The sequence below is a fragment of the Eptesicus fuscus genome, chromosome 20 (genome assembly GCF_027574615.1).
Source record: "Eptesicus fuscus isolate TK198812 chromosome 20, DD_ASM_mEF_20220401, whole genome shotgun sequence".
In the NCBI taxonomy this organism is placed as follows: domain Eukaryota; kingdom Metazoa; phylum Chordata; class Mammalia; order Chiroptera; family Vespertilionidae; genus Eptesicus; species Eptesicus fuscus.
The window spans coordinates 3,546,898-3,573,382 of record NC_072492.1 but is presented as its reverse complement, the minus strand read 5'-3'; the positions used below and the strand labels follow the sequence as shown (position 1 = coordinate 3,573,382).

The 26,485-nt window shown below is 45.7% G+C and overlaps 2 protein-coding genes and 1 pseudogene across 2 annotated transcripts in view; all 3 read right to left on the bottom strand.

Moving 5' to 3' along the window:
• Window positions 1-3,788: 3,788 nt before the first annotated feature.
• The window catches only part of PIGL (phosphatidylinositol glycan anchor biosynthesis class L), a 94,739-nt gene continuing 72,042 nt past the window's right edge, over window positions 3,789-26,485 (bottom strand). The window contains exon 7 of the mRNA XM_054709725.1: window positions 3,789-3,929. Coding sequence (XP_054565700.1) covers window positions 3,819-3,929 — 111 coding nt within the window. The 3' untranslated portion in view covers window positions 3,789-3,818. The remainder of the gene's footprint in view (window positions 3,930-26,485) is intronic.
• On the bottom strand, window positions 7,075-10,512 carry LOC129147377 (H(+)/Cl(-) exchange transporter 5-like; annotated as a pseudogene).
• On the bottom strand, window positions 23,644-24,545 carry LOC103290294 (cofilin-1-like). Its single transcript, XM_054709727.1, has one exon. The coding sequence runs from the start codon at window positions 24,456-24,458 to the stop codon at window positions 23,745-23,747; it is 714 nt and encodes a 237-aa protein (XP_054565702.1). The 5' UTR covers window positions 24,459-24,545; the 3' UTR covers window positions 23,644-23,744.

The following is a 26,485-nucleotide window of genomic DNA, read 5'->3' as shown; positions in this document are numbered from 1 at the left end:
TCAGTGGGAGGAATTGACCTCCAGGCCAATTGGCGTGAGGATCAGCTTTGTCTATGATGGGAGAACTTCTGTGCTGGAGACACCCTTATGAGGCAAGACTTGCTTTAGTGGGGCTTTGGTGCTCACTGAGTCTGCCCCTGAGAGTGTCCCTTATGGATCTGAGGAGTTGTAATCTGGATGGTCCTACTCTGACCCCTGGGTACACTGGCTCTTGGATCTCAAAGGAGGTGCTAATTCAGCCTCTGCCTGAGGCCACCCAGCAGGAGCTATGGAGAGATCTGCAGATTCCTCTTCTTTTTTGGGGTTTTGGAGGTGCCCAGATGAGGCACAGCAGTGAAGCAGTGCAAGCTGCTGTGGGGCCTTGGGCCTTCTTTTGGATGTTCTGGGGCTCTGACCCAGCTGCAGTTTGTTAGGTAAGTTTAGATTTCAAAGGACCAGGCCATTCATATGCAAAAGCCTTTGCGCTCAGTTGGATGGGGCACAGTCTCAGGGCGGAGCAAACAGCAATGGCTTCTCGTCAGCCCTGCCCTAAGAGGTCCCTGGGTCTCAGTGTCCCTTGGTAATCGCTGCAAGCACCTCTGAGAGAAAGCTGCCCTCAGGTTCCGCCCGCTGCCAGACAGTCCAGTTTCTCCCCTATGAGTCTGGGTCCCCAGAGTCTCGCCCGGAACTGGAGTTCATAGCAGTCGGGAGCTTGTGTCTCCCTCTGGATTGAGAAAGACAGCCGTGTACTCAGTTGCCAGCCCTTTCCGCACACGCGCCTCTGTACCTCTGCACTTTACTTCCACAGCTCCTCTGAATCTCAATGTGCTTTTCTCTTCCCTTCTAGTTGTAGAATTTCCACTCAGCCAGCCTTGCTGTGGTTCTGGATGATGTCTGTTTTGTCTTTTAGTTGTAATTTTGAAGTGGTTGTGCGAGGCAGCAATTTCAGGTGTTTACCTATGCCGCCATGTTGGTTTCTCCTCTATGTCATTTATCTCTGCTCTAATCTTTATTATTTTCCTTCTTCTATTTACTCTGGACTTTTCTTGTTGTTCTCATTCTTATTCTTTAAATTGTAGGGTTAAATAGTTTATTGTAAATTTTTCTTGTTTTTTTTTTTTTTGAGGTATGCCTGTAGTGCTATGAACTTCCCTCTCAGGACTGCTTTTGCTGTGTCCCAGAGATTTGGGGTTGTTGTGTGTTCATTTTCATTAGTTTCCAGGAAGTTTAATTGGTTTTTTTTTTTATACATTTAAAAATAATACTTTTTTTTTTAATTTCAGAGAGGAAGGGAGAGGGAGAGAGAGATAGAAACATCAGTGATGAGAGAGAATTTTGACCGGCTGCTTCCTGTACATCCCCCACTCGGGCTCAAACCCTCAACCCAGGCATGTGCCCTGGAAATTACTGGGAAATGAACTGCAACCTCCTGGTTCATAGGTCAACGTTCAGCCACTGAGCCACACCAGCCAGGCCCATCTTAATGTTTTTTAAGTGTACAGTTCAATAGTGTTAAATGCTTTCACATTGTGCATCCAATTTCCAGAACGTGTTGTTGTGCAAAACTTAACTTCTGTACCCATTAGACAACAAGTTAGAATCTACATTTTTAAAGGAAGCAAGATTTAGAAAGATAGAAGGGAGAAGTAACTATGAACAGGTATGGGCACATGCTAATGGCAGGCGAATTGGATACTTGTGATGGAAGAAGTAATAGGGGAGAGCAGAAAAGTATGTTGAAGTCAGACTGGACTGTCCTAGATATCAGGCTCAGGAATTTGTTCTTCATTTTACAGGTATTGGGGTCCCTGAACAGCTTTGAACAGGATAAAGAAAGCCCAGCCTGTTATGCACTGTTTGTTTTTTTTAACCCTTTGCACTCGCTTGCTTTTTTCTCGATTCCTTTATTCTACTTGGGATTTAATTTTTTAAATACCCCAGATTTTACAAAGTGCGGCAGTAGAATAAAAAACTGGAGTTTCTTTTCATACAAACTTATTTATTTGGATTTTTTTATATTTCAAATTATTGATACATTCAAAGAGAAATTTTAATCTCTCTAATTTAGTGAAACTACATGTCGAGTGTGGCTCGACAAACGAGCTGCTACTGATGCTAACCGTGTCGAGTCACACTCGACATCCGAGTGCAAAAGGTTAAGGTTAAGTGTTTTCATATTTCATTTTTTAAAAACTTTTATTGTTGAAAGTATTACATAGGCCCTCCTTTCCCCCCCCAGTAATCTCCCAGCCACTCCAATCCTCCCAGCCCCCTGTTGAACACTTTTTGATTGGTTTCCTGCCCCACTCCGTGCTTCACATTGCTTCCTGCATGCTACAGTCAAATTAACTTTACTGCAGCAGTCCTTTCATTATCAAATCGAGTATATATATCATGGCAAATCTTTTTTATTTTTATTTTTTAAAGATATATTTTTATTGATTTCAGAGAGGAAGGTAGAGGGAGAGAGAGATAGAAACATCCATGATATGGAGAATCATGGATTGGCTGCCTCCTGCAAGTCCCCCACTGGGAATCGAAGCCCCATAACCTGGGGATGTGCCCTTGACCGGAATCAAACCTGGGACCTTTCAGTTCTCAGGTCGACGTTCTACCCACTGAGCCAAGCCAGCTAGGGCATCATGGCAAATCTTAATAAATTTGCTCTTTGCTTTAGGAAAATCAATCAAAATGATTGTGAGGTAGACTAGATAAGGAGAAAAGAGATGAGAGGAAATTGAGTAGTTCCCCCTGTCCATGGTTTGGCTCTCTGTGGGTTGTTACTCATGGTTAACCATAGTCCCAAAGTATTAAATGGAAAATTCCACCTCCCTTCTTCCCATCATGTTGGCATGTATCATCTTATCAGAAGGAGGGAGAGTACAGTGCAATAAGATATTTTTAGAAAGAGAGACCACATTTACATAAGATTTATTACTGTATCCTATATAATAAAAGCCTTGGTGGTGCGACGCCCTTGCACGACGTCATCACAAGATGGCTGCCTTCAAGTCATCACAAGATGACCACCACAAGATGGCCATCACAAGATGGCCTGCAGGGGAGGGCAGTTGGGGGCAACCGGTTCAGTGGGGGAGGGCAATTGGGGGCGATCGAGCCGGCAGGGGAGGGCAATTGGGGGCAATCAGGCCAGCACGGGAGTGGTTAGGGGGTGATCAGGCTGGCAGGCAGAAGCAGTTAGGGGAAATCAGGCAGGCAGGCAGGCAGGCAAGGGGTTAGGAGCCAGCAGTCCCAGATTGCGAGAGAGATGTCTGACTGCTGGTTTAGGCCATAGCGGCGGCGAAGAAGCCAGGCCCCGCAGAGAGCAGAGAACCACGGGGAGTGGGCCTAAGCTGTCAGTAGGACATCCCCTGATGGCTCCTGGATTGGAGAAGGTGCAGGTAGGGCTGAGGGACACCCCCCCCTCATGCATAAATTTCATGCACCAGGCCTCTAGTCTGTATATATAAAAGCCTAAGCAACCGTTAGAACTGGATGACCAGCCAGTAGCTATGACGCGCACTGACCACCAGGGGGCAGACATTCAATGCAGGACCTGCCCGCTGGTGGTCAGTGCACTCCCACAGCCAACCTCCTGTGGTCCCTCCCCACAGCTGACTGGCCCCGATCGGCCCCGACTGCTGGCTAGGCCAAGGGACCCCACCCGTGCACAAATTTGTGCACCGGGCCTCTAGTATTGTTATAATTTCCTGCTTTATTATTGGTTATTGTTAACCTCTTACTGTGCCTGATTTATAAATTAACCTTTATCATAGATGTGTACGTACAGGAAAAGGTTTGGTGTTTTCTGCAGTTTCAGGCGTCCACTGGGGTGTTAATCATCTCCCCTGCAGGTAAGGGGGGACAGCTGTACACGTGGACTGGGGTTCGGTGTGGTCACCATCTCTGCCAAGTCGTTGACAACCTGTTGACAGACAACCTTGTTCCGACTAAGGTAGAAGGAGTTGATAAGTTATACAGGTAAAACGTGAGTATATTATACAGTGAATGTTCCCTCTGGCATATCACACCTACCTTGCTAATTGCAACATTATGTAAAAATACAAATTTTATTTATCATTCTTAAAAAATTAAAAAATATATGTTTTATTGATTTCAGAGAGAGGAAGGATGAGGGAGGGAGAGAGAGAAATATCTGCCTCTTACACACCCCCTACTGGGGATCAAGCCTGAAGCCCTGGGCATGTGCCCGAACTGGGAATTGAACTGTGACCTCCTGGTTCGTGGGTCCAGTGCTGAACCACTGAGCCACTCCAGCCAGGGCAGTTTGTGTATCTTTTAAAAACATAAGTGACATCACATGACACCTTTTGTTCTAACAACTGCATTTTTGTTTAGAAACCTCAGTAGACATATCCTCATTATTAGCTGTTACATAGAATTGCATAGTATGGGTATAATTTATTTAACTTTTATTTTTTTTCATGGAAATTGGGATTTCTAGTTTTTGCTTTACAATGAGTGTTAACAATAAACATTATTTTACATGCCTCTACACATGTGTATTCTTTGAGGATATAGAAGTGAGATTATTGGATTGAAGATATGCATATTTTAAATATTAAAAATATTGCTAAGTTGCCTTTGAAGTGTATGCTAGCCTCTACAATATCCATCTGCCCTGCACATAGCAGAGTGCCCTCACCATCACCTGATGTTATTAGTCCTTTTAACTGTGACCAGTCTGTTGGGCAAAATGTTTCATTTTTTAAGTATCCATTTTCCAGATTACCTGTGAGATTGAGCATTTTTTAATGCTTTTTGGCCATTTTAATTTCCTGTCCTGTCAGTTGCTTTATCATGTCCTCTTCCCATTTTTCTTTGGGGCTGTTTTTTAATCTGCCAGTTAAAAAATATTAGTAAAACATCAATGAGAGAGAATCATTGATTGGTGCCTCCTGCACGCCCCCTACTGGGGATCTAACTTGCAATCCTGATTCATAGGTTGTTGTTCAACCACTGAGCCACACCGGGCAAGAATAGACTTTTTATTTCCAGTACTCCCCTGAGGATATGTTTTTTTGAGAGAGAGAGAGAGATGGGGTAGAGAGAGGGAGAAATACCAGTGTGAGAGAGAAATATGGATCAGTTGTCTCCCATATGTGCGGTGACCAGACACCAAACCCACAACCAAACCCACCACCTAGGTATGTGCCTTGACCGGGAATTAAGCCTGCAACCTTTTGGTATATGGGACAACCTTCCACCCACCTGCGCTACCTGGCCAAGGCTAGACTTTTTTATTTTTATTTATTGATTTGAGAGAGAAATGTTGATTTGTTGTTCTACTCATTTATGCATTCATTGGCTGATTGTTGTGTGTGCCCTGACTGGGGATTGAACCCACAACCTTATGTTTCGGGATGATCCTCTAATCAACTGAGCTACGAGGCCAGGGCTGGGAATAGGTTTTTTGTGATGCTGAACTTTATCATCTAGGAAAGTGGCATGTCTCACCATTTGATTTGTTCTTTTATGCCCGTCAGGTAAGTCTCATGCTATTTTCCATGTAGAAGCAGTTTAAATGGCTTTATTTCTGGTAGCTTTTTTGTTTTGTTTTTATGAATGGAATCTTTTCTTACAGTTTGCAGTTGGTACTGTTGATGGAGAGGAATCCTGTTGTGCACGGCGTGTTAAACCTTTATCCGGCCACTTGCTGAATTTCCAGTGGCTTCTAAGCTAGTCTATCGAAAGTGTCCCTTGGCAGTGAGGTCACTAGCGGAGGTCAGAAGCCGGAACAGCGAATGGGCCCCCGAGTGGAAACTGTCCTAGCTTGAGCCTCCTGAGCATCCTCTTAGAGGCTGGTATGTTCCCACTTGCTTCAGGGGAAGCCACGGTACCAGCCAGGAGGACTTGGAATCAGATGCCATGGGGAGCAGCCTGGCTCCTGTGGAGTGAGCGCTCAGCTGGAGAGCACTCCGCTGGCGGCCCCCTCATAGAGCACCTTCCCTTCCCTTGTGGTCTCTCAGCCAGGTCCTGCCTCACACCTTATTCCTGCATGCCCTCTGGAGGGATGTAAGGGGGTATTTGCTACAATTTTGTTACTATTTTCTGATTTCATAAAGAAGGAAACAATTCTGAAGCCAGCGAGAACTTCCCAAGGTCGCGTTCCACTGGCTGTCGTTCGTGGAAATCCCGCCCTGGGACCCTCAGAGCCTTTGCTGAAATCGCCTCCACTTCTCTTAGGCGCACGGCACTAGGCCCCGTGCTTGCTCCTGTGGCTGATGACAAGCTCTGTCATCCCCTGCACCTCCCGTCCCTCGGGACGGGAAGAGCAGCCTGAGCAGCAGGGACTGCCGTGGCTGCAGCTCAGGCTGCATGTGGGTTCCTGGAGAGCACGCTCGCTGTTTCCTGGGGTTCCCTCTGGCCAGCATTGCTGCCGCCCACCGGCGATTACCCCCATCTGCCCAAAGCAGCAGGAGAAATAGAACTGAATTCTGAGCTCGCAGGCTCTGATTACCTCTTTAAAGATAACTAGGGTTCTTTCCCTTACATCTTGCCTCTTCCAAACTCCTCAGACCTTGCCCCAAGGCTCACTAATTAGACCAGGTGTCTTCAGCTTTCAAGTACTGTGGACTTCACTTCCAAGTGGATTTTCCTTTTAAGAACATCAGCTTGGGACGGGAGCCCAGAGGCGGGAGGAAGAGTGAGAAGAGCCTTGACCAAGACTTAACACCGACCAAACTCTGTTCCCCGACTTCTTGAGGTCCAAGAACATTAACACTCTGCATCCTGGTCAGCCGTCTCTGTAAGGTGTGACGGCTTCACTTTTCACAGAATTCACCTGCTCTCTGCACCAGCTCACCTCGCTGCTTTTCATCGCTGACGACGGGTCTGGTGTCCCCAGGTAAGATGTGCTTCTTCCAGGAGATGCTCAAGATGACCCACGGATATGTGGGAAGAAACTGTTAGAATTTCTGTTTATCCTTTAGAATTTTATTTTTTTGTGTATGCTTTATAATGTGTGTGTTAGCACGTAGGACAGATGTATTACTGAAAAATCAAAATCAGGAGATTCTTGCTCTAGCCTGTTGATTCTGTTTTCCCCGATCAGTGCTGCCATCAGACATCTGTCTATGCACCTTTGTGCTGGTGTGTTTCCTGAGGATAAATGCGAACACGCAGAATTGCAGAGTCAAGGGATATGTGCATTTTCATTCTTTTTGATACAATGATTTCCAGAAGATTCGCCGTCTTATGTTTCCTCCATTAGTACAGTATATATATGTCCATTCCCTCACCTAAAGAATTATTTTTATAGAAGTCTTTGCAAATTAGATGAGTGAAAAGGGCATTTTCATTTAATTTGTGTTTCTTTAATTAGCAGTGTGGTTTATTTTTCACACTGAATGAGCGTGTGTGCAGAGAGAGGGCGGGGAGGGAGACCTCTTTGTGTCCTTTGCAGTCTTCAGTCTCCTCACCGCTCAGGTCCCCGGGAAACCTCTCCCATTCTAGTTCCGTCACCACCTTCAGGGGTAAATGGACTTTCATGTTTGCTTTAATTTGCATGCCCTGGTTGCCACTGAAGTTAAATAGTCTGATACTTATTGGCCATTTGGATTTCCTCTTTTATGAATTTTCATCCTTAATCCATTTTTCTTTTGGGATGTTTTCTTATCAATCTTTATATACAGTATTAGGGATATTACATCTATAATATCTGTTGCAACACTTAGAAAACTTGTTGTTGAAATATTTGTCTCTTTATATCTTACTAGAGGCCCGGTGCATGAAATTTGTGCACGGGGGTGGGGGGTGGGGGGGGTGTCCCCTCAGCCCAGCCTGAACCCTCTCCAATCCAGGACCACTGGCTCCTAATTGCTCACCTGCCTGCCTGCCTGGTCACCCCTAACTGCCCTCACCCCCACCGGCCAGATCGCCCCTAACTGCCCCCTCTGCTGGCCTGGTCGCCCCTCACTGTCCTACCCCAACTGTCCCCCCCACCCGCCGGCCTGGTTGCCCCCAACAGCCCCCCCCGCCCCCCGCGCTGGCCTCGTTGCCCCTCACGCCCCCCTCCCCCCACCCCTCCCCCCCGCTGGCCTGGTCGCCCCACGCAGCCTGCTGTTCAGTTGTTTGGTCGTCTCTCGGGCCGACCCTGGGTGGCTGGGCAGCCACCATCCGAGGCGGCGGTGGTGGTGGCGGAGGAGGAGAATGAGGAGGAGGAGGAGGAGAAGATAGATTTATTATTCCACTTGCTGATGCATTAATTGGTTGCTTCTTGGATGTGCCCTGACCAGAGATTGAACCTGCAACTTTGGCATATCGGGACGACTCTAACAAACTGAGCTACCTGGCCAGGGTCAATAATATTTTAATTGTTTTGGTTTTTACAGGTAAATCTATAATTCATCTAGAATCATTTTTGTATTTGGTATAAGGTAGAAACTCTTTGTTTTCTTCCAATTTCCTGACCAGCCCTTCTGAAACCATTTATTAAAGACTTTCTTCACTGAATTAAAATGCCATGATATGTATCATATACTTCTCAGGTAATTTGGATCTGTTTCTGGATTTTCTCTTCTGTTCAACATCTGTTTATTTCTATGCCTTTATCTTACTGTTTTGATTGCAAGGGCTTTATGTTTTAATATATATATATAGAAAGGCAGCTCTCGCAGGTCTCACATCTCTGTCATTTAAAAAAAATATTTTTATTGAATTTTAGGGAGAGAGGAAGGGAGAGGGGAGAGAGAGAGAGAAACATCAATGTGAGAGTGGAACACTGATTGGCTGATTCCTGCGTGCTCCCCACTGGGGATCTAGCCTGCAACCCAGGCATGTACCCTGACCAGGAATCAAACTGGTGACCTCCCAGTGCATGGGAAAATGCCCAGCCAACTGAGCCACACTGGCCAGGGCTCATCTCTGTCCTCTTTAATATTTCTGTTTTGGATATTTTGGGACATTTTCTTTTCTAATATATTTTAAAAATAATTTTATCTAGGTTCAAAGATAATACTCCATTGAAATTCTGCCTATAATTACATTAAATCTGTATATTAACTTTGTAAGAATCAGAATTAATATATATATAAATATAATATAAATATATAACTATAAATTAGAACTTACATATATTTGATAATCAATTCATTTATTAACTTTGTAAGGTTTTCTATATTAAATTTATCAAAGAATATTGTACACCTCTCCATTTATTCAGGTTTTGTTTTAGGTCCTGCATCACATTGTTAACTTTTAAAACTAAAACTGGGTTAAAATACAAATAATATTTGTACTCTGTAATATTTACTTTGTATTTAGTGGGCTAACATGTCAGATGAATACTACCAGGTCCAGAGAGCTATACCACACTTATTTATTTGGGGTGGGATGAAATGCTCTAAAAATACAAATTAAATCCATCAGGTCTAATGTGTCATTTAAGTCCTCTATTTGCTTATTGATTTTCTGTCTGGCGGCTCCCTCATTGATGTTAATGGGGTGTTAAAGTCCCCTACTATGATTGTATTACCTACTGTCAATCTCTTCCTTCTTGTTCATAAGATTTGCTTTATATATTTAGGTGCTTCTATGTTGAATGCATAAATGTTTATAACAGTTATATCCCTTTATCATTATGTATGTCCTTCTTTGTCTCTTGTTATAGTTTTAAAGTCTATTTTCCCAATAAATGTAATTTTTTAAAAAGTCTATTTTGTCTTATATAAGTATGGCTACCCTGGCTGCCATGTTCAGTGGTTAGAGTGTCAGCCCTCACACCGACGGGTGGGGGGTTTGATTCCTGGTAAAGGGGAGGTATCTGGGTTGCAGGTTTGACCCCCCCAGACCTGCTCGGGGCTCATGTGGCAGGCAACCAATCAATATGTCTCTCTCACATCCATGCTTCTCTCTTCTCCCTCCCTCCCTCTCTCTCTCTCTCTCTCTCTCTCTCTCTCTCTCTCTCTCTTTCTTTCTCTCTCTCTGAGTCCCCCTCCAACTCCTTCCCCCACATTCCACTCTCTCTCAAAATAAGTGGGAAAAAAATCCTCCAGTGAGAATTAACAACAAAAACAAAAGTATTGCTACCCCAACTGTTTAGTTTGTTTGTTTCCATTTGCATGAAATCTCTTTTTCCATCCCTTTACTTCCAGTCTGTGTGTGTCTTTGATTTGATGTGGGTCTCCTATAGGCAGCATATATATAGATCTTGTTTTCTTATCCATTCACTCACCCTATGTCTTTTGATTAGAGCATTTAATCCATTTGCATTTAAGGTGATTATTGGTAAATATGTCGTTTTTGGCATTTTATTATCCATATTTATGTTTCTTTTTTTATGTACCAGATTTTATTATGTGTACATTAAAAATAATTTCTAAAAAAATACATTGTCATCAGCAACAATGATACCTTCTATTTCTCCATCTAAGGGTGGAACATCACCTCTCATGGAGAAACCCATAGCTGTCCCTGGTATGTCCATCAGGTCCGCATCCCCGGAGCTGCTCTGGGAGCTGTCGACACCCCTGCTGAGAGCCTGTTGTCCATGGCTCCCTGCCACGTGGCCATGTTGAGCCTATCCACTCCCAAGTTGGGGTCACAGGCTCAGAGTTTCCCAGAGCTCCCAAACCAGTTCGTCACCATCAAGCCAGTATTACAAGAAATGTTAAACGGACTACTTTAAGAAAAAAAGAAAAGAAACAGAGTCTACTTCCTGCCACCTGAGCTGGCATCATCCCTTCCCAGCTCGGCTAAGGTGAGGGGGGGGAGAGGGCCAGCCAGGGCGGGCACAGGATGTAGGGAGACTTGTAACGGGGTGTAGATGGGACAGTGGCAATGTGGCCTTATTTTCTGCCAGATGCTCATAAGCCCCAACCTGGCTTTTCTGCTCCACACTTAGGATTTCCTTCACTTATTCAAGATTGCTTACTTACACTGGCATTATCCCAGGGGTACACGTACAACTTCATTTGGCAGTCTGGGAAACTGATTTGCTCTGTTGCCCAAGTCCAGAGCTGTGGAGCCCGTGTCTGCCACTGGCAGGCCAAACGCTCAGTTGGCTCTGGCATCCAGAACACCAGATTGAGCTAGTGCCCTACGTAGAAGGCACAGCTTCATTCACAGCCCTTCCATGAGGAGAGGGAGCCCAGCCAATGGCTCATGGGACAGCCAAGCACAACTGACATCTGGGTGTGTGCACCCTACCCAGCCCTCTCCCCACACCTTGGCGAGCTGGGAGGGGACAATGCCAGCGTGGGTGGTGAGACCTAGGCTCTCTTTTTTCCCCCCCTTTCTTCTTAAAGAAGTCCCTTTAACATTTCTTGTGGTTCTGGTTTGGTGGTGATGAACTCCTTTAGCTTTTTCTTGTCTGGCAAGCTCTTTATTTCTCCTTCAACTTTAAATGATAGCCTTGATGGTTAGAGTAGTCTTGGTTGTAGGATGCCAAGTTTATCATATGTACTGGTGTGTCCTTATAGTCAACTAGAACATTGTAATGTAATCTTACTTTCACACTATTTTTTGAGTTGAGATATAATTCACATATTATAAAACTCACCTTTTAACTTGTAGAATTTAGTGGTTTTTAGTGGTTGGGGATTTTGCAGGTTTGGTTCCAGACCACCAAAATAAAGTGAATATCACAATAAAGTGAGTCACACAAAATTTTTGGTTTCCCAGGGCATATAAAAATTATGTTTGTAGTATGTATTGTCTAAATAAACAATGTAGCCCTGGCCAGTGTTGCTCAGTTGGTTGAGTATCATCCCATGCACCAAAGGGTTGCCAGTGCGATCCTCGGTCAGGTCACATACTCAGGTTTCGAGTTCCATCCCTGGTTGGGGTATGTGCAGGAGGCAACCAATTGATGTTTCTCTTTCACATAAATGTTTCTCTCTCCCTCTCTTACTCTCTCTCTAAAATCAATAAAAACATTTAAAAAAATTTTAAGTCTATAATTTAAAAAACATCTCATGCCCTGACCAGTTTGGCTCAGTGGATGGAGTGTCAGCCTGCGGACTGAAGGGTCCTGGGTTCGATTCCAGTTCGGGGCACATGCCTTGGTTGCGGGAACGTCCCCAGCAGGGTGTGTGCAGGGGGCGACTGGTTGATGTTTCTCTCTCATCGATGTTTCTGGCTCTCTATCCCTCTCCCTTCCTCTCTGTAAAAAATCAATTTAAAAAAAAGCTCACATTGATGTTTCTCTCCCTCCCTTCCTCTTTTGAAGATCACTTTTAAAAAACAAACTTTAAAAGCAGTGGACCAACCAAAACTAAAACTAGTAAAAAGGTTAAAATGCAAAAATAGGATCATCATGTGTAATTATAATAGTAATTTAAGGGATACACAGAAACACATATATACATAAAGTAAAAAATAGTAACAAAAACTTCAAAGTGAGGGGGTAAGAATGGTGGTGATTTGCCCTAGCTGGTTTGGCTTAGTGGATAGAGCGTTGGCCTGCGGACTGAAGGGTCCCGGGTTCAATTCCGGTCAAGGGCACATACCTGGGTTGTAGGCTCAATCCCCAGTAGGGGGTGTACAGGAGGCAGCCGATCAATGATACTCTCTCATCATTGATGTTTCCGTCTCTCTCCCTTTCTCTTCCTCTCTGAAATAAATAAAAAAATTAAAAAAATGGTGGTGATTTTAGAATGTGTTTGAACTTTGTTAATTCTCACTGGTGGATATTTTTTCAATTGATTTAAGAGAGAATAGAAGGAAGGGGAAAGTGGGGAGAGAGAAACATCAATGTGAGAGAGCCACATCAATTGGTTGCCTCCTGCAAGAGCCCCAATAAGGGAGGGGAATCTACAAGCCAGTTATGTGCCCTTGACTGGAATTGAGCCTGCAACCCTTGGGTCCGTGGGTCAATGCTCTAACCATTGAACAATGCGGCCAGGACAGAATGTGTTTGAACTTAGTGACCATCAACTTAAAAATAGATTGCTATAAACATAGCTTGGCATATATTGTCAACCTAGGACCAACTCAGAGCCAACAGGAATCCCTAATTTTGGGTGTGATAAAGAAGGAAACTTCATTCAGTGCAAAACAGCTCAATTGTGATACGGCATGGCTGTGAAAACAGCATGGCTGTGAGGCAGCCCTGGGGCCAAACCCCTCTCTGACTAGATAGCTCTGCTCTGTCCTCGCTGCTCTGCTCTGCTCCATTCTGTGCCAGTCTGCTTTGGCCAGCACTGGTCTGCTTTGCTCTGTTCCAACCTCTGTGTTTCAGCTCGGCTCAGAAGCACAGTCTTCAGTCTTAGGTGGGAAGGGAAAGTGCACTCACAGAGTCAGAGGGGAGCTGGCTTATATGGACAAGAGAAGAGATCAAGAGAATAAGAAAGCAGAGAAGAACTACAAAAATAATCAGAAAAACAATGAATAAAATGGCAATAACTACATATCTATCAATAATTACTTTAAATATAAATGGCTTAAATGCTCCAAAGAGGAATGGACAAAGAGGATGTGGAACATGTATACAATGGAATATTGGCCATAAAAAAGAGTGATATCTTACCATTTGTGACAACATGGATGGACCTAGAGGGGTATTGTGCTAAGTGAAATATGACAGACAGATAAGGACAATACTATATGATTTCACATATATGTGGAATCTAAAGAACAAATGAATAAACAAAACAGAAACAGACTCAGATACAGAGAACAAACTGAGGGTGCCAAATGGGAAGGGTGTTGGGGGTTGGGTGAAAAAGGTGAAGGGATTAAGAAGTACAGATGAGTAGTTAAAAAATAGTCACAGGGATGTAAATTACAACATAGAGAATACAGTCAGTGATATTGTAATAACTGTGGTGTCAGATGAGTACTATCATTATTGGTGGAATCACTTCATAAATTATGTAATTGACCACTGTGCTATACATCTGAAACTAATATAAAATAATATTGGAAAAAAATAGTCATGGGGAATGTAAAGTACAGCTTAGAGAATACAGTCGATAATCTATATACCGTATTTTCCAGCGTATAAGACGACTTTTTAACCCAGGAAAATCTTCTATACACCCAGTCATCTTATACGCCAGAAAATACGGTATATAAAAGGCTAAGTGGCTGACTGTCCATCCATCCAACCATCTGACCCGCTGGCCAGCCAGTACATATGACATAAAAATAAACGTTGATTCGCATATGCATGATATATATAAAGCTCTCGCTGGTGCCAATCGCACACATGTGTTTCGATCTGTCATTGTTGGTCATGAATTTGGTTGTTTTTGTTGACATTCAATGTGAACCACATTGCAGTTTATTCAACTGTCCAACTGACTGGCCAGCCAGTACATACGACACACACTGGCGATTTAAAAATAAATGTTGACTCATGCATGCATGATACATATAAAGCTCTCGCTGGTGTTAATTGCATGCATGTTTTAATTTTATAATACTATATTGTATATACTATTTTGACATGTAATTTTTTGCAGTAACGTAATTACCACACGGATCTTTCTTCTAGTTAATTTCCTTTCAATGTGCACGAATCTGTGCACCGGGCCACTGGTATATATAAAAGGCTAAGTGACCGACCATACATACATCCAACCAACCGGCTGGCCGGTACATATGATGCACAGTGGCAATCCTATATAATAAAAGGGTAATATGCAAAACGACTGAATGGCAGAATGACCGGAACAGCCCCTCTTCCCAGCTGGCCCTGCCCCCCAGCGGGCACCCCCACCCTGATTGGGGACAGGGCTGGCCAGCAAACCTCCTATGGCCCCTTGCCCAGGTTGGCCTCACCCCCAATCAGCCCCCCACCCCAGCCGGCCCACCCCCAATGGCCCCCATCAGGGCTGGGCTGGATGGACCCCACTAGTGAACGAATTCGTGCACCAGGCCTCTACTATATTCACAATAAAATAGTCAGTAGTTTTCTTCTTTGTGATATAGCATGTTTTGGTATGATGTCTATGAATTGGAGTACTTTTCTATTTTATTCTAAGTAACATTGGAAGTAGCTTTAGATAGCTTTACCACCATCTACACTAGGAAGTTTAAAAAATATAACTACCTTTCTAAGATCTTTTGATGTTATTTATTTGGTCTGTTGGCTTTTACTTTTTAATTTAATTTTAGTAATGTAAAATCCCATTCATAAGACACCTTGCCATTGAATGAATCCAGTTGTCTCTTCTCACCAGTACCCTGCCTAGTTCCCATTCCCAAATGTGGGTGGACCAAAGCTGGAGCTGGGGCATGGGGTGGAAGGGGATTTGGAAGTGACCACCTGCTCAGGACTTGTTCAGTTTGAGAGCATTTTTTCATTTAAAAGATTCAACAAAAGGAGCAGGGGAAGCTTTCCGGTGGAGAAGACAGCCACCATGTCAACACCAGTTTGTGCTGGAGTCCAACCCCTGTACAGCTTGGCTCATCTCACCCCCACCTAGCTATGGAGCCACCCCCACCTAGCTATAGGGTCACCCCCACCTAGCTATAGGGTCACCCCTGCCTAGCTATAGGGCCACCCCTGCCTAGCTATAGGGCCACCCCTGCCTAGTTATGGAGCCACCCCTGCCTAGCTATAGGACCACCCCTGCCTAGCTATAGGGTCACCCCTGCCTAGCTATAGGGCCACCCCTGCCTAGCTATAAGGTCACCCCTGCCTAGCTATAGGGTCACCCCTGCCTAGCTATAGGGTCACCCCTGCCTAACTATAAGGTCACCCCTGCCTAACTATAGGGTCATCCCTGCCTAGCTATAGGGTCACCCCTGCCTAGCTATAGGGTCACCCCCACCTAGCTATAGGGTCACCCCTGCCTAGCTATAAGGTCACCCCTGCCTAGCTATAGGGCCACCCCTGCCTAGCTATGGAGCCACCCCTGCCTAGCTATAGGGCCACCCCTGCCTAGCTATAGGGCCACCCCTGCCTAGCTATAAGGTCACCCCTGCCTAGCTATAGGGCCACCCCTGCCTAGCTATAGGGCCACCCCTGCCTAGCTATAAGGTCACCCCTGCCTAGCTATAGGGCCACCCCTGCCTAGCTATGGAGCCACCCCTGCCTAGCTATAGGGCCACCCCTGCCTAGCTATAGGGCCACCCCCACCTAGCTATAGGACCACCCCTGCCAAGCTATAGGGTCACCCCTACCTAGTTATAAGGCTACCCCTGCCTAGCTATAGGGTCACCCCTGCCTAACTATAGGGTCACCCCTGCCTAGCTATAGGGTCACCCCTGCCTAACTATAGGGTCACCCCTGCCTAGCTATAGGGTCACCCCTACCTAGTTATAAGGCTACCCCTGCCTAGCTATAGGGTCACCCCTGCCTAACTATAGGGTCACCCCTGCCTAGCTATAGGGTCACCCCTGCCTAGTTATAAGGCTACCCCTGCCTAGCTATAGGGTCACCCCTGCCCAGCTATAGGGTCACCCCTGCCTAACTATAGGGTCACCCCTGCCTAGCTATAGGACCACCCCCACCTAGCTATAGGACCACCCCTGCCTAACTATAGGGTCACCCCTGCCTAACTATAAGGTCACCCCTGCCTAACTATAGGGTCACCCCTGCCTAGCTATAAGGTCACCCCTGCCTAGCTATAGGGCCACCCCTGCCTAGCTATAGGGCCATCCCTGCCTAGCTATAGGGCCACCCCTGCCTAGCTATAGGGCCACCCCTGCCTAGCTATAGGGCCACCCCTGCCTAGCTATAGGACCACCCCTGCCTAGCTATAGGGCCACCCCTGCCTAGCTATAGGGTCACCCCTGCCTAGTTATAAGGCTACCCCTGCCTAGCTATAGGGTCACCCCTGCCTAGCTATAGGGTCACCCCTGCCTAGCTATAGGACCACCCCTGCCTAGCTATAGGGTCACCCCTGCCTAGCTATAGGACCACCCCCACCTAGCTATAGGACCACCCCCACCTAGCTATAGGACCACCCCTGCCTAGCTATAGGGTCACCCCTGCTAGCTATAGGACCACCCCTGCCTAGCTATAGGACCACCCCTGCCTAGCTATAGGGTCACCCCTGCCTAGCTATAGGGCCACCCCTGCCTAGCTATAGGGTCACCCCTGCCTAGCTATAGGACCACCCCTGCCTAGCTATAGGACCACCCCTGCCTAGCTATAGGGTCACCCCTGCCTAACTATAGGGTCACCCCTGTCTAGCTATAGGGCCACCCCGCCTAGCTATAGGGCCACCCCGCCTAGCTATAGGGCCACCCCTGCCTAGCTATAGGGCCACCCCTGCCTAACTATAGGGCCACCCCTGCCTAGCTATAGGGCCACCCCTGCCTAGCTATAGGGCCACCCCTGCCTAGCTATGGAGCCACCCCTGCCTAGCTATAGGGCCACCCCTGCCTAGCTATAGGGTCACCCCTGCCTAGCTATAGGGTCACCCCTGCCTAACTATAGGATCACCCCTGCCTAGTTATAAGGCCACCCCTGCCTAGCTATAGGGTCACCCCTGCCTAGCTATAGGGCCACCCCTGCCTAGCTATAGGGTCACCCCTGCCTAGCTATAGGACCACCCCTGCCTAGCTATAGGGTCACCCCTGCCTAACTATAGGGTCACCCCTGCCTAACTATAGGGTCACCCCTGCCTAGCTATAGGGTCACCCCTGCCTAACTATAGGACCACCCCTGCCTAGCTATAGGGCCACCCCTGCCTAGCTATAGGGTCACCCCTGCCTAGCTATAGGGCCACCCCTGCCTAGCTATATGGTCACCCCTGCCTAGCTATAGGGTCACCCCTGCCTAGCTATAGGGTCATCCCTGCCTAGCTATAGGGTCATCCCTGCCTAGCTATAGGGTCACCCCTGCCTAGCTATAGGGTCACCCCTGCCTAGTTATAAGGCTACCCCTGCCTAGCTATAGGGTCACCCCTGCCTAGCTATAGGGTCACCCCTGCCTAGCTATAGGGTCATCCCTGCCTAGCTATAGGGTCACCCCTGCCTAGCTATGGAGCCACATTGGTGCACAGGCTTCCTTCCTCCCCTCCTAGGTTTTGCCATGAAAGCAGAACAGCTGCCCGCCCAAGGATGGGCAACACCACCTTCGCATCTTGGATGTACCAGCTTGATGCCAAGTCATGCAAAGATGAACAATACTGGTTTTCCTGAATCTTGCAGTGAGGCAGGCCTGCGTTTTGGGGGACTGACATGTTTGGACCCTGTTTTACACTGTGGTCATCCAGAATTTCCTAGGAAGTTATCCCTTTCCTTTAGATTTTCAATTTCGTTGCCATGGACTTGCATATCATCTAATTGTCTCCAGTCTCTTCCATTTTTGTGGCTGTAACATTCATTGCAGCCACATTGTTCTCTCTTTCTGATTTAGACTTGCTAGGGGTTGGCTTATTTGATTTTCAAAGAAAACTTTATCCTTTCCACTATTTTTTGTTTCATTTACCTTTATCTTTCACATGTATTAAAGCCCTCTTCCTATTTTTCTTGGTTTATATTGTTGATTTTCTTAAATTGAATCGCCATAGTTCACTTATTTTCAGTCTTTTTTAAAATAAGTATTTAAGGCTATATATTACATGAATACAGGTCCCATCTAAAAGTGTAGTTTTTATGACTTTTTAGATGATTTGTAATCACCTCTCTGATCTAGGAGTGAGTTAGGAGGTTTCTTAATTTCTAAGATTTTGGTTTTGGGTTATTTTATAATTTCTTTGAATGTTATTTGATTATGATCAAAGAATGCTTTGGGAATTTATTAAGTATTTCTTAGTGGCTAATAAATAATTATTTTTTTACATCAGAAGTGAATGCTGACTTTAAGTTTCTTATATTATTCAATGGTGTGTTTTCATTTTTTGCCAAATCGATTTGTAAACATTCTGAGGGAACATTAAAGCCTTTCATTATTATTGTTTTACTTTAAATAAAGAACTTGTAGTTCTGGGAGATTTTGTTTCACGAATCAGGATGCTGTGATACTTGGTGCATCTCTTCTCACAGAGTGAACCTGCTATAAAATATCTCCCACTGTGCACGTTTAATGCTTTTTATGTCTACACTAGAGGCCCAGTGCATGAATTTGTGCATGGGTGGGGTCCCTCGGCCTGGCTGGCAATCGGGGCCAATCGGGTCCCTCTCACCCAGTCCCAATCGGGGCCAATCGGGTCCCTCTCACCCAGTCCCAACTGGGGCCGATCGGGGCTGGCTGGCTAGGGGAAGGGACTGTGAGAGGTTGGTTAGCCATGGGAGGTTGGCTGTGGGAGTGCACTGACCACCAGGGGGCAGTTCCTGTATTGAGCATCTGACCCCTAGTGGTCAGTACACATCATAGCTACCATCCGGTCATCCAGTCGTCTGGTCCTAATGGTCACTTACCAGTAGGCTTTTATATATGTAGACTAGAGGCCCAGTGCATGAAATTAGTACAAGGGGGGAAGTCCCCTCAGCCCAACCTGCACCCTCTCCAATCCAGGACCCCTCAGGGGATGTATGAATGCCAGTTTTGGCCCAATCCCAGGGACTGGGCCTAAACTGGCAGTCGGACATTCCTCTCACAATCCAGGACCGCTGGCTCCTAACTGCTCACCTGCCTGCCTGACTGATTGCCCCTAACTGCCTCTGCCTGCTTGCCTGATCGCCTCTAACTGCCCCCCCTCCCAGCCTGGTTGCCCAAAACTGCCCCCTCCCTGCCAACCTGGTCACCCCCAACTGCCCCCTCTGCTGGCCTGGTTGCCCCCAACTGCCCCCCACCAGCTTGGTTACCCCCAACTGCCCCCCCATTGGCCTAGTCACCCTCAAATTCCCCCCCCCACCAGCCTGGTCTCCCCAAACTGCCCCCCCACTGGCCTGGTCATCCCTTACTGCCCCCCGCTGCTGGCCTGGTTGCCCCTTACTGCCGCCCCTTCCAGCCTGGTCACCCCCAACTGCCCCCTCCCTTCCAGCCTGGGTCGCCCCCAACTGCCCTCCCCCATTGGCCTGTTTGCCCCCAACTTCCCCTCCCCCCCATCCCCGCCGGCCTGGTTGGCCCCAACTTCCCCCCTGCCGGCCTGGTCGTCCCACACAGCCTGCTGTTCAGTCGTTTGGTCATCCCTCACTAACCCCCCTGCCAGCCTTGTCAACCCATGCAGCCTGTGTTCGGTCGTCTTTCTGGTTGTTTTGGTCATGATGGCCCCTGGCTTTTTATATATTAGGATGTTTGCCATTTTCTTTTTACTTGCCTTTGTCTGATAAATGGCTCATTCTTATTTAGCCTTTGTCACTTTTAGATGTTGCTAGACTTTGATTTCTAACTCAATTTGATACTCTATTTTGGTAGGGAAGTTAGCTCGCTCATTTTTGTTTAAAGTAACTGATATGATTGTATTATTTTCATATCATTCTCATAATGTTCTCATATTACATTTCATACTTAATTTCCTCTTTTTCTTCCTTACTTTTGCAGGATTTTAAGTTTCTCTGCATTTCCTGTTTCCCCCTGAGTAAATTTGTATACTACACTTTTCAGAGCTGCAGGTCCTAACAATCCAGACAGAGCCCTGTGTTTGTTCACAACTCGTTGCCCTGCACTGTGATACTTCTCCTCCCCAGCTCCCCCTTGAACCCAGAGGAGACTTGTGCAATACTTTTATCTCCCTCCCCCACTTGACATTTAGGAATTTTGCCAGCATGCTTGTGTATCTTTTAAAACAACAACAACAACAAAAAACAATACCAAATAAACTGCAGCTCCAGTCAGACTGCTCCAAAACCTCTAAAGCCCAAGCAAAGAGGAGAAAACTGTAGTTCTTTCTGTAGCTCCTGCTGGGTGGCCTCAGAAAGTAGCTGACCTGCACCCCATTGGAGATCCAGAAACTAGTGTATCTAGTGGTCGGTGTGAGACGACACCAGATTTCAACCACTCGCATAAGGGACACATTCAAGAGGCAGACTCAGTGAGCACCAAAGCCCTACTGGAACAAGTCCTGCCCCATAAACGTGTCTCCAGCACAGCAATTCTTCCGTTATAGACACAGCGGGTCCTCACAGCCAATTGACCTGGAGGTCACTCCTCCCAGTGACACCAACAACAATCAAGACTTAACTACAACAAGGCTGTACACACAGTCCACAAAGGGGTGCACCAAGAGTGTCCACCTCAGGTAACTGGAAGGCTGACCTGTTGAACCAATAGGACACCTAGTACACAAAGCTACCCTACCACCTCAGGGAAGCAGCAAAAATGAGGAGACAAGGAAACAGATCACAAACGAAAGAAATGGAGGAGAACAAACGAATGGACATAGAGTTCAAAACCACGGTTATAAGGTGTTTTTTTTTTTAAATATATTTTATTGATTTTTTACAGAGAGGAAGAGAGAGGGATAGAGAGTTAGAAACATCGATGAGAGAGAAACATCGATCAGCCGCCTCCTGCACACACCCCACCGGGGATGTGCCCGCAACCAAGGCACATGCCCTTGACCGGAATTGAACCCGGGACCATTGAGTCCGCAGGCCAACGCTCTATCCACTGAGCCAAACCGGTTCTGGCGGTTATAAGGTTTTTCAAGAATTTCATGGAAAAGGCCAATAAATTTAATGAGACCCTTGAGGATATAAAAAAGGACCAACTAGAAATTAAACATACACTGACTGAAATAAAAAATATTATACAGAGACCAAACAGCAGACTAGAGGAACGCAAGAATCAAGTCAAAGATTTGGAATACAAAGAGACAAAGGACACTCCTCCAGAGAAGCAAGAAGAGAAGAGAATTCAGAAAGTTGAAGATAGTGTAAGAAGCCTCTGGGACAACTTAAAGCGTACCAACATCAGAATTATGGGGGTGCCGGAAGAAGAGAGAGAGCAAGATACTGAAAACCTATTTGAAGAAATAATGACAGAAAACTTCCCCACCTGGTGAAAGAAATAGACTTACAAGTCCAGGAAGCGCACAGAACCCCAAACAAGAGGAATCCAAAGAGGACCACACCAAGACACATCATAATTAAAATGCCAAGGGCAAAAGACAAAGAGAGAATCTTACAAGCAGCAAGAGAAAAACAGTTAAGTACCTACAAGGGAGCACCCATACGATTATCAGCTGATTTCTCAACAGATACTATGCAGGCCAGACGGGAGTGGCAAGAAGTATTCAAAGTGATGAATAGCAAGAACCTACAACCAAGATTACTCTACCCAGCAAAGTTATCATTCAGAATTGAAGGGCAGATAAAGAGCTTCATAGATAAGAAAAAGCTAAAGGAGTTAATCAACACCAAACCAGTATTATATGAAATGCTGAAAGGTATTCTTTAAAAAGAGGAAAAAGAAGAAAAAAGTAAAGATAAAAATTATGAACAACAAATACATATCTATCAACAAGTGAATCTAAAAGTCAAGTGAATTAAAAATCTGAGGAACAGAATAAACTGATGAACATAATAGAGTCAGGGGCATAGAATGGGAGTGGATTGATAATTCTCAGGGGGAAAGGGGTGTCTGTGTGGGGGGTATGGGAAGAGACTGGACAAAAATCATACACCTATGGATGAGGACAGTAGGGGGGAGGTAAGGGCAGAGGGGGGGTGGGAACCGGATGGAGGGGAGATAAGGGGGGAAAAAAGGAGAAACAATTGTAATAATCTGAACAATAAAGATTTATTAAACTAAAAACAAAAAAACAAAGCTGGGCTAGGATATGGTGTACCCTTCCAAAGTGCTCACCCAAGTTTCTTTATTTTTCCTATCTGTAATTTCTGGAATACATTAGGCCTCCTCAATGTATTTTTCAAGTCCATTTTCCACCATGGTTTGCATTTCTCAGCTCTTTTCCCCTTTTTGTGTTAAGAAACAGCTTCTTTCTGATATTCCAGATTACTAATTTGGCCACTGATGAGAAACATCTCTTTGCATCTGGACCCAGGGCCTGACCTTCCATTATTGTTTTTATTATTTATTTATTTAAAATCATTTAAAATGTTTTCAATTATAGTTGACATACAATGTCATATTAGTTTCAGGTATATACCCCAGTGATTAGACATCATATTTCACTAAATGATCATCCTGATAAATCTCACACCCATCTGACACCATACATAATTACTACATTATTGACTATATTCCCTATGCTGTACTTTACATCCCCGTGACTATTGTTACAATCAATTTGTACTTCTTAATCCATTCACCTTTTTTACCCATATCCTGAACCCCTGTGTCATCTGGAAACTGTTAAAAAGTTTTCTGTAGCTATGCGTATATTTCTGTTCTGCTTATTCATTTATTTTGTTTTCTATATTCAATTGTTGACAGGTATGTATTATTGCCATTTTATTGTTCATATTTATCATTCTTCTTCCCCTTCCTATTCCCTTCCCCCTCCCCTTCCTCCTCCTCCTCCTCCTCTTCCTCCTCCTCCTCCTCCTTCCTTCTTCTTCTTCTTCTTCTTCTTCTTCTTCTTCTTCTTCTTCTTCTTCTTCTTCTTTCTTCTCCTCCTCCTCCTCCTCCTCCTCCTCCTCTTCCTCCTCCTCCTCCTCTAATTAGATGAGGCTTTTTATTGTTGTTTTTCTTCCTTTTTTTTTTTCAATTAAGGGTCCCTTACTGGTCCTGCTTCCATGAGTGGCCAAGACCAGGTGGAAAGGGGAGGGGAACCAGGCAGCATGGGGAAGGGTTATCTTCACAACATTCCATTTATACACAGAACTAAACAGACAAGCACAGTCACTATTGCAGTTAGAAGTTGGCAGCGTGGGAAAGAGGGGAGGAACAGGTTGCAAGTAGGGATGTCATTAAAAAAAATACAGGCCCTCTCCAAAACTGGGGTGCCTGGGGTAGGGAGGACTTGGACTGTTTCAACCCAACAGGAATCAGAAGATCAGAAGCTGTTTGGGAAGGCCAGAACCGTCAGGGGTGGAGGGAGAAGGAAGGTCCAGGGGGTGGGGGGCTGTTTGGCAACTGGGTAAAGGGATTGCCCTCCCCCTGCTGGGATCCCTCCAGCCCCTCCGGTCTGGCAGAAGGGGGGCAGCCTGCAACCCCCCACAGGCAGGTCTGGGGCTGCCAGATGCTCCAGGCAGGGGGCTGGAGGGGGCTCACAAAGGCTTCCCTCCAGGGAGATGACAGCACTGCCCCCCAGCTTCTCTGCCAGAGTGCAGCGGTCCTTGACCTCCTCGTAGCAGTTTGCTTGTAATTCATGCTTGATCCCCGTAAGCTTCTTCTTGATGGCATCCTTGGAGCTGGCATAGATCATTTTGCTCTTAAGAGGCGCAGACTCAGGGGCCCAGAAGATAAACACCAGGTCCTCCTTCTTGCCCTCCTTGGTCTCATAGGTCGCATCATACAGGGCGTAGCGGCAGTCTTTGTCCGGCAGCATCTTGACGAAGGTGGTGTAGGGGTCGTCTACTGTCTGGCCCACATCACCTACCAGGATCTCCTTGCCCTCTTCCAGAATGATGTTCTTCTTGTCTTCACTCAGGCAGAGGAGCACCGCCTTCTTGTGCTGCTTCACCTCCTCTGGTGTCGAGGACTTAGGTACCTTCATGTCATTGAACACTTTGATGACTCCATCAGAGACAGCCACACCAGAGGCCATGTTTCCGGAAGCTAAAGGAGATAGCAAGAAGAGCCTGGAAAGACGAGAGCCACTGCAGCTGCTGCCGGGATCTGACTGACGACTTCTTCTTCTTCTTCTTCTTCTTCTTCTTCTTCTTCTTCTTCTTCTTCTTCTTCTTCTGCTTCTGCTTCTGCTTCTGCTTCTGCTTCTGCTTCTGCTTCTGCTTCTTCTTCTTCTTCTTCTTCTTCTTCTTCTTCTTCTTCTTCTTCTTCTCCTCTTCCTCCTCCCCTCCTCCTCCTCCTCCTCCTCCTCCTCCTCCTCCTCCTCCTCCTCCCTTCTTCTTCTTCTTCTTCTTCTTCTTCTTCTTCTTCTTCTTCTTCTTCTGCTACTGCTGCTTCTTCTTCTCCTTCTCCTTCTCCTTCTCCTTCTCCTCCTTCTCTTCTTCTTCTTCTTCTTCTTCTTCTTCTTCTTCTTCTTCTTCTTCTTCTTCTTCTTCTTCTTCTTCTTCTTGTTCTCCTCCTCCTCCTCCTCCTCCTCCTCCTCCTCCTCCTCCTGCTCCTCCTCCTTCTTCTTCTCCTTTTAGAAGACCCTTTAACATTTCATGTAATACTGGTTTGGTGGTGAACTTTTTTAGCTTTTTCTTGTCTGAGAAGCTTCAATTCTAAATGATAGCTTTGCTGAGTAGAGTAATCTTGGATGTAAGTCCTTATTTTTCATCACTTTGAATATTTCTTGTCACTCCCTTCTGGCTTGCAAAGTTTCTGTTCAGAAATTAGCTGACAGTTTTATGGGAGCTCCCTTGTAGGTAACTAACTGCCTTTTCTCTTGCTGCTTTTAAGATTCTGGCTTTGTCTTTAACCTTTGGCATTTTAATTATGATGTGTCTTGGTGTGGGCCTGTTTGGGTCTCTCTGCACTTCCTGAACTTATATGTCTATTTTCTTCACCAAGTTAGGGAAGTTTTCTGTCATTATTTTTCAGATAGGTTTTCAATTTCTTGCTCCCTCTCTTCTTCCAGCACCCCCATGAAGCAAATGGTACACTTGCAGCTGTCCCAAAGGCTCCTTACAGTATCCTCATTCTTTTTTATTCTTTTTTTCCACTGTTCTGATTGAGTGGGTTTTCTTTTTCCTTTCTTCCTTATCTTCCAAATAGCTGATTTGATTCTTGGTTTCATCTACTCTACTGTTGATTCCCTATAAAGTAGTCTTCATTTTAGTTAGTGTGTCCTTCATGTCCTTCATGGTTCTTTTTCATGGTTTCCATGTTACTTTTTATGCTGGTGAAGTTCATATACTCTTTCCCTAAGTTCAGTGAGCATCCTTATAACCAGTGTTTTGAATTCTGCATCTAGTAGATTACTTGTCTCCATTGTGTTTAGTTATCTTTCTGGAGTTTTCTCTTTCTTTCATTTGGGACATATTTCTTTGTCTCCTCACTTTGGCAGCCTCCCGTGTTTCTTTTTATGTATTAGGTAGAGCTCCTACATCTCCTAGGCTTGGTAGAGTGGCCTAATGTTGTAGGTGTCCTGTCGCACCCAGTGACACAGCCTCCCTGCTCACACAAGCCAGGCATTTGAAGTGTGCACCCTGTATGGGTTTGTACACCCTCCTCTTGTAGTTGAGCCTTAAATGATGTTGGCACATCAAAGGGAGGGATTTACCTCCAGGCCTATCAGGTGCAAGGACTGGCTGTGATCACCTACCTCTACCCATCATGGAGGACCAGTTGTGTAGGGGCCCATCCCAGAGAACTTACTTCAGCAGGGCTCTAGTGCCTGATGAGTGTGCCCTTTGGTTGTGTTGCTTGTGGAGGTGGTTGGATGGTGATGCTTTGACATGGTCTGAAGCTGTCCACCGGGTGCACTGGCTCTGGGGCCTCCCAGGAGGTGCAGGTCAAGGTCAGCTGCTGCCTGTGTTCTGCCTGTCACCATCCAGCATGAACTACAAAGCAATCTGTAGATGGCTGCTACTTGTGCTGGGCTTGGAGGTAGCCAAAGAGGTCGAGCTTTGAACCAAGGCTGGCTATACTAGTGCTAGATCTGGGGCCACTTAGCCAGAGTTATGG

Coding starts and splice junctions, on each gene's coding strand:
- LOC103290294 (XM_054709727.1), bottom strand. CDS start 24,458: ATGGCCTCTGGTGTGGCTGTCTCTGATGGAGTCATCAAAGTGTTCAAT.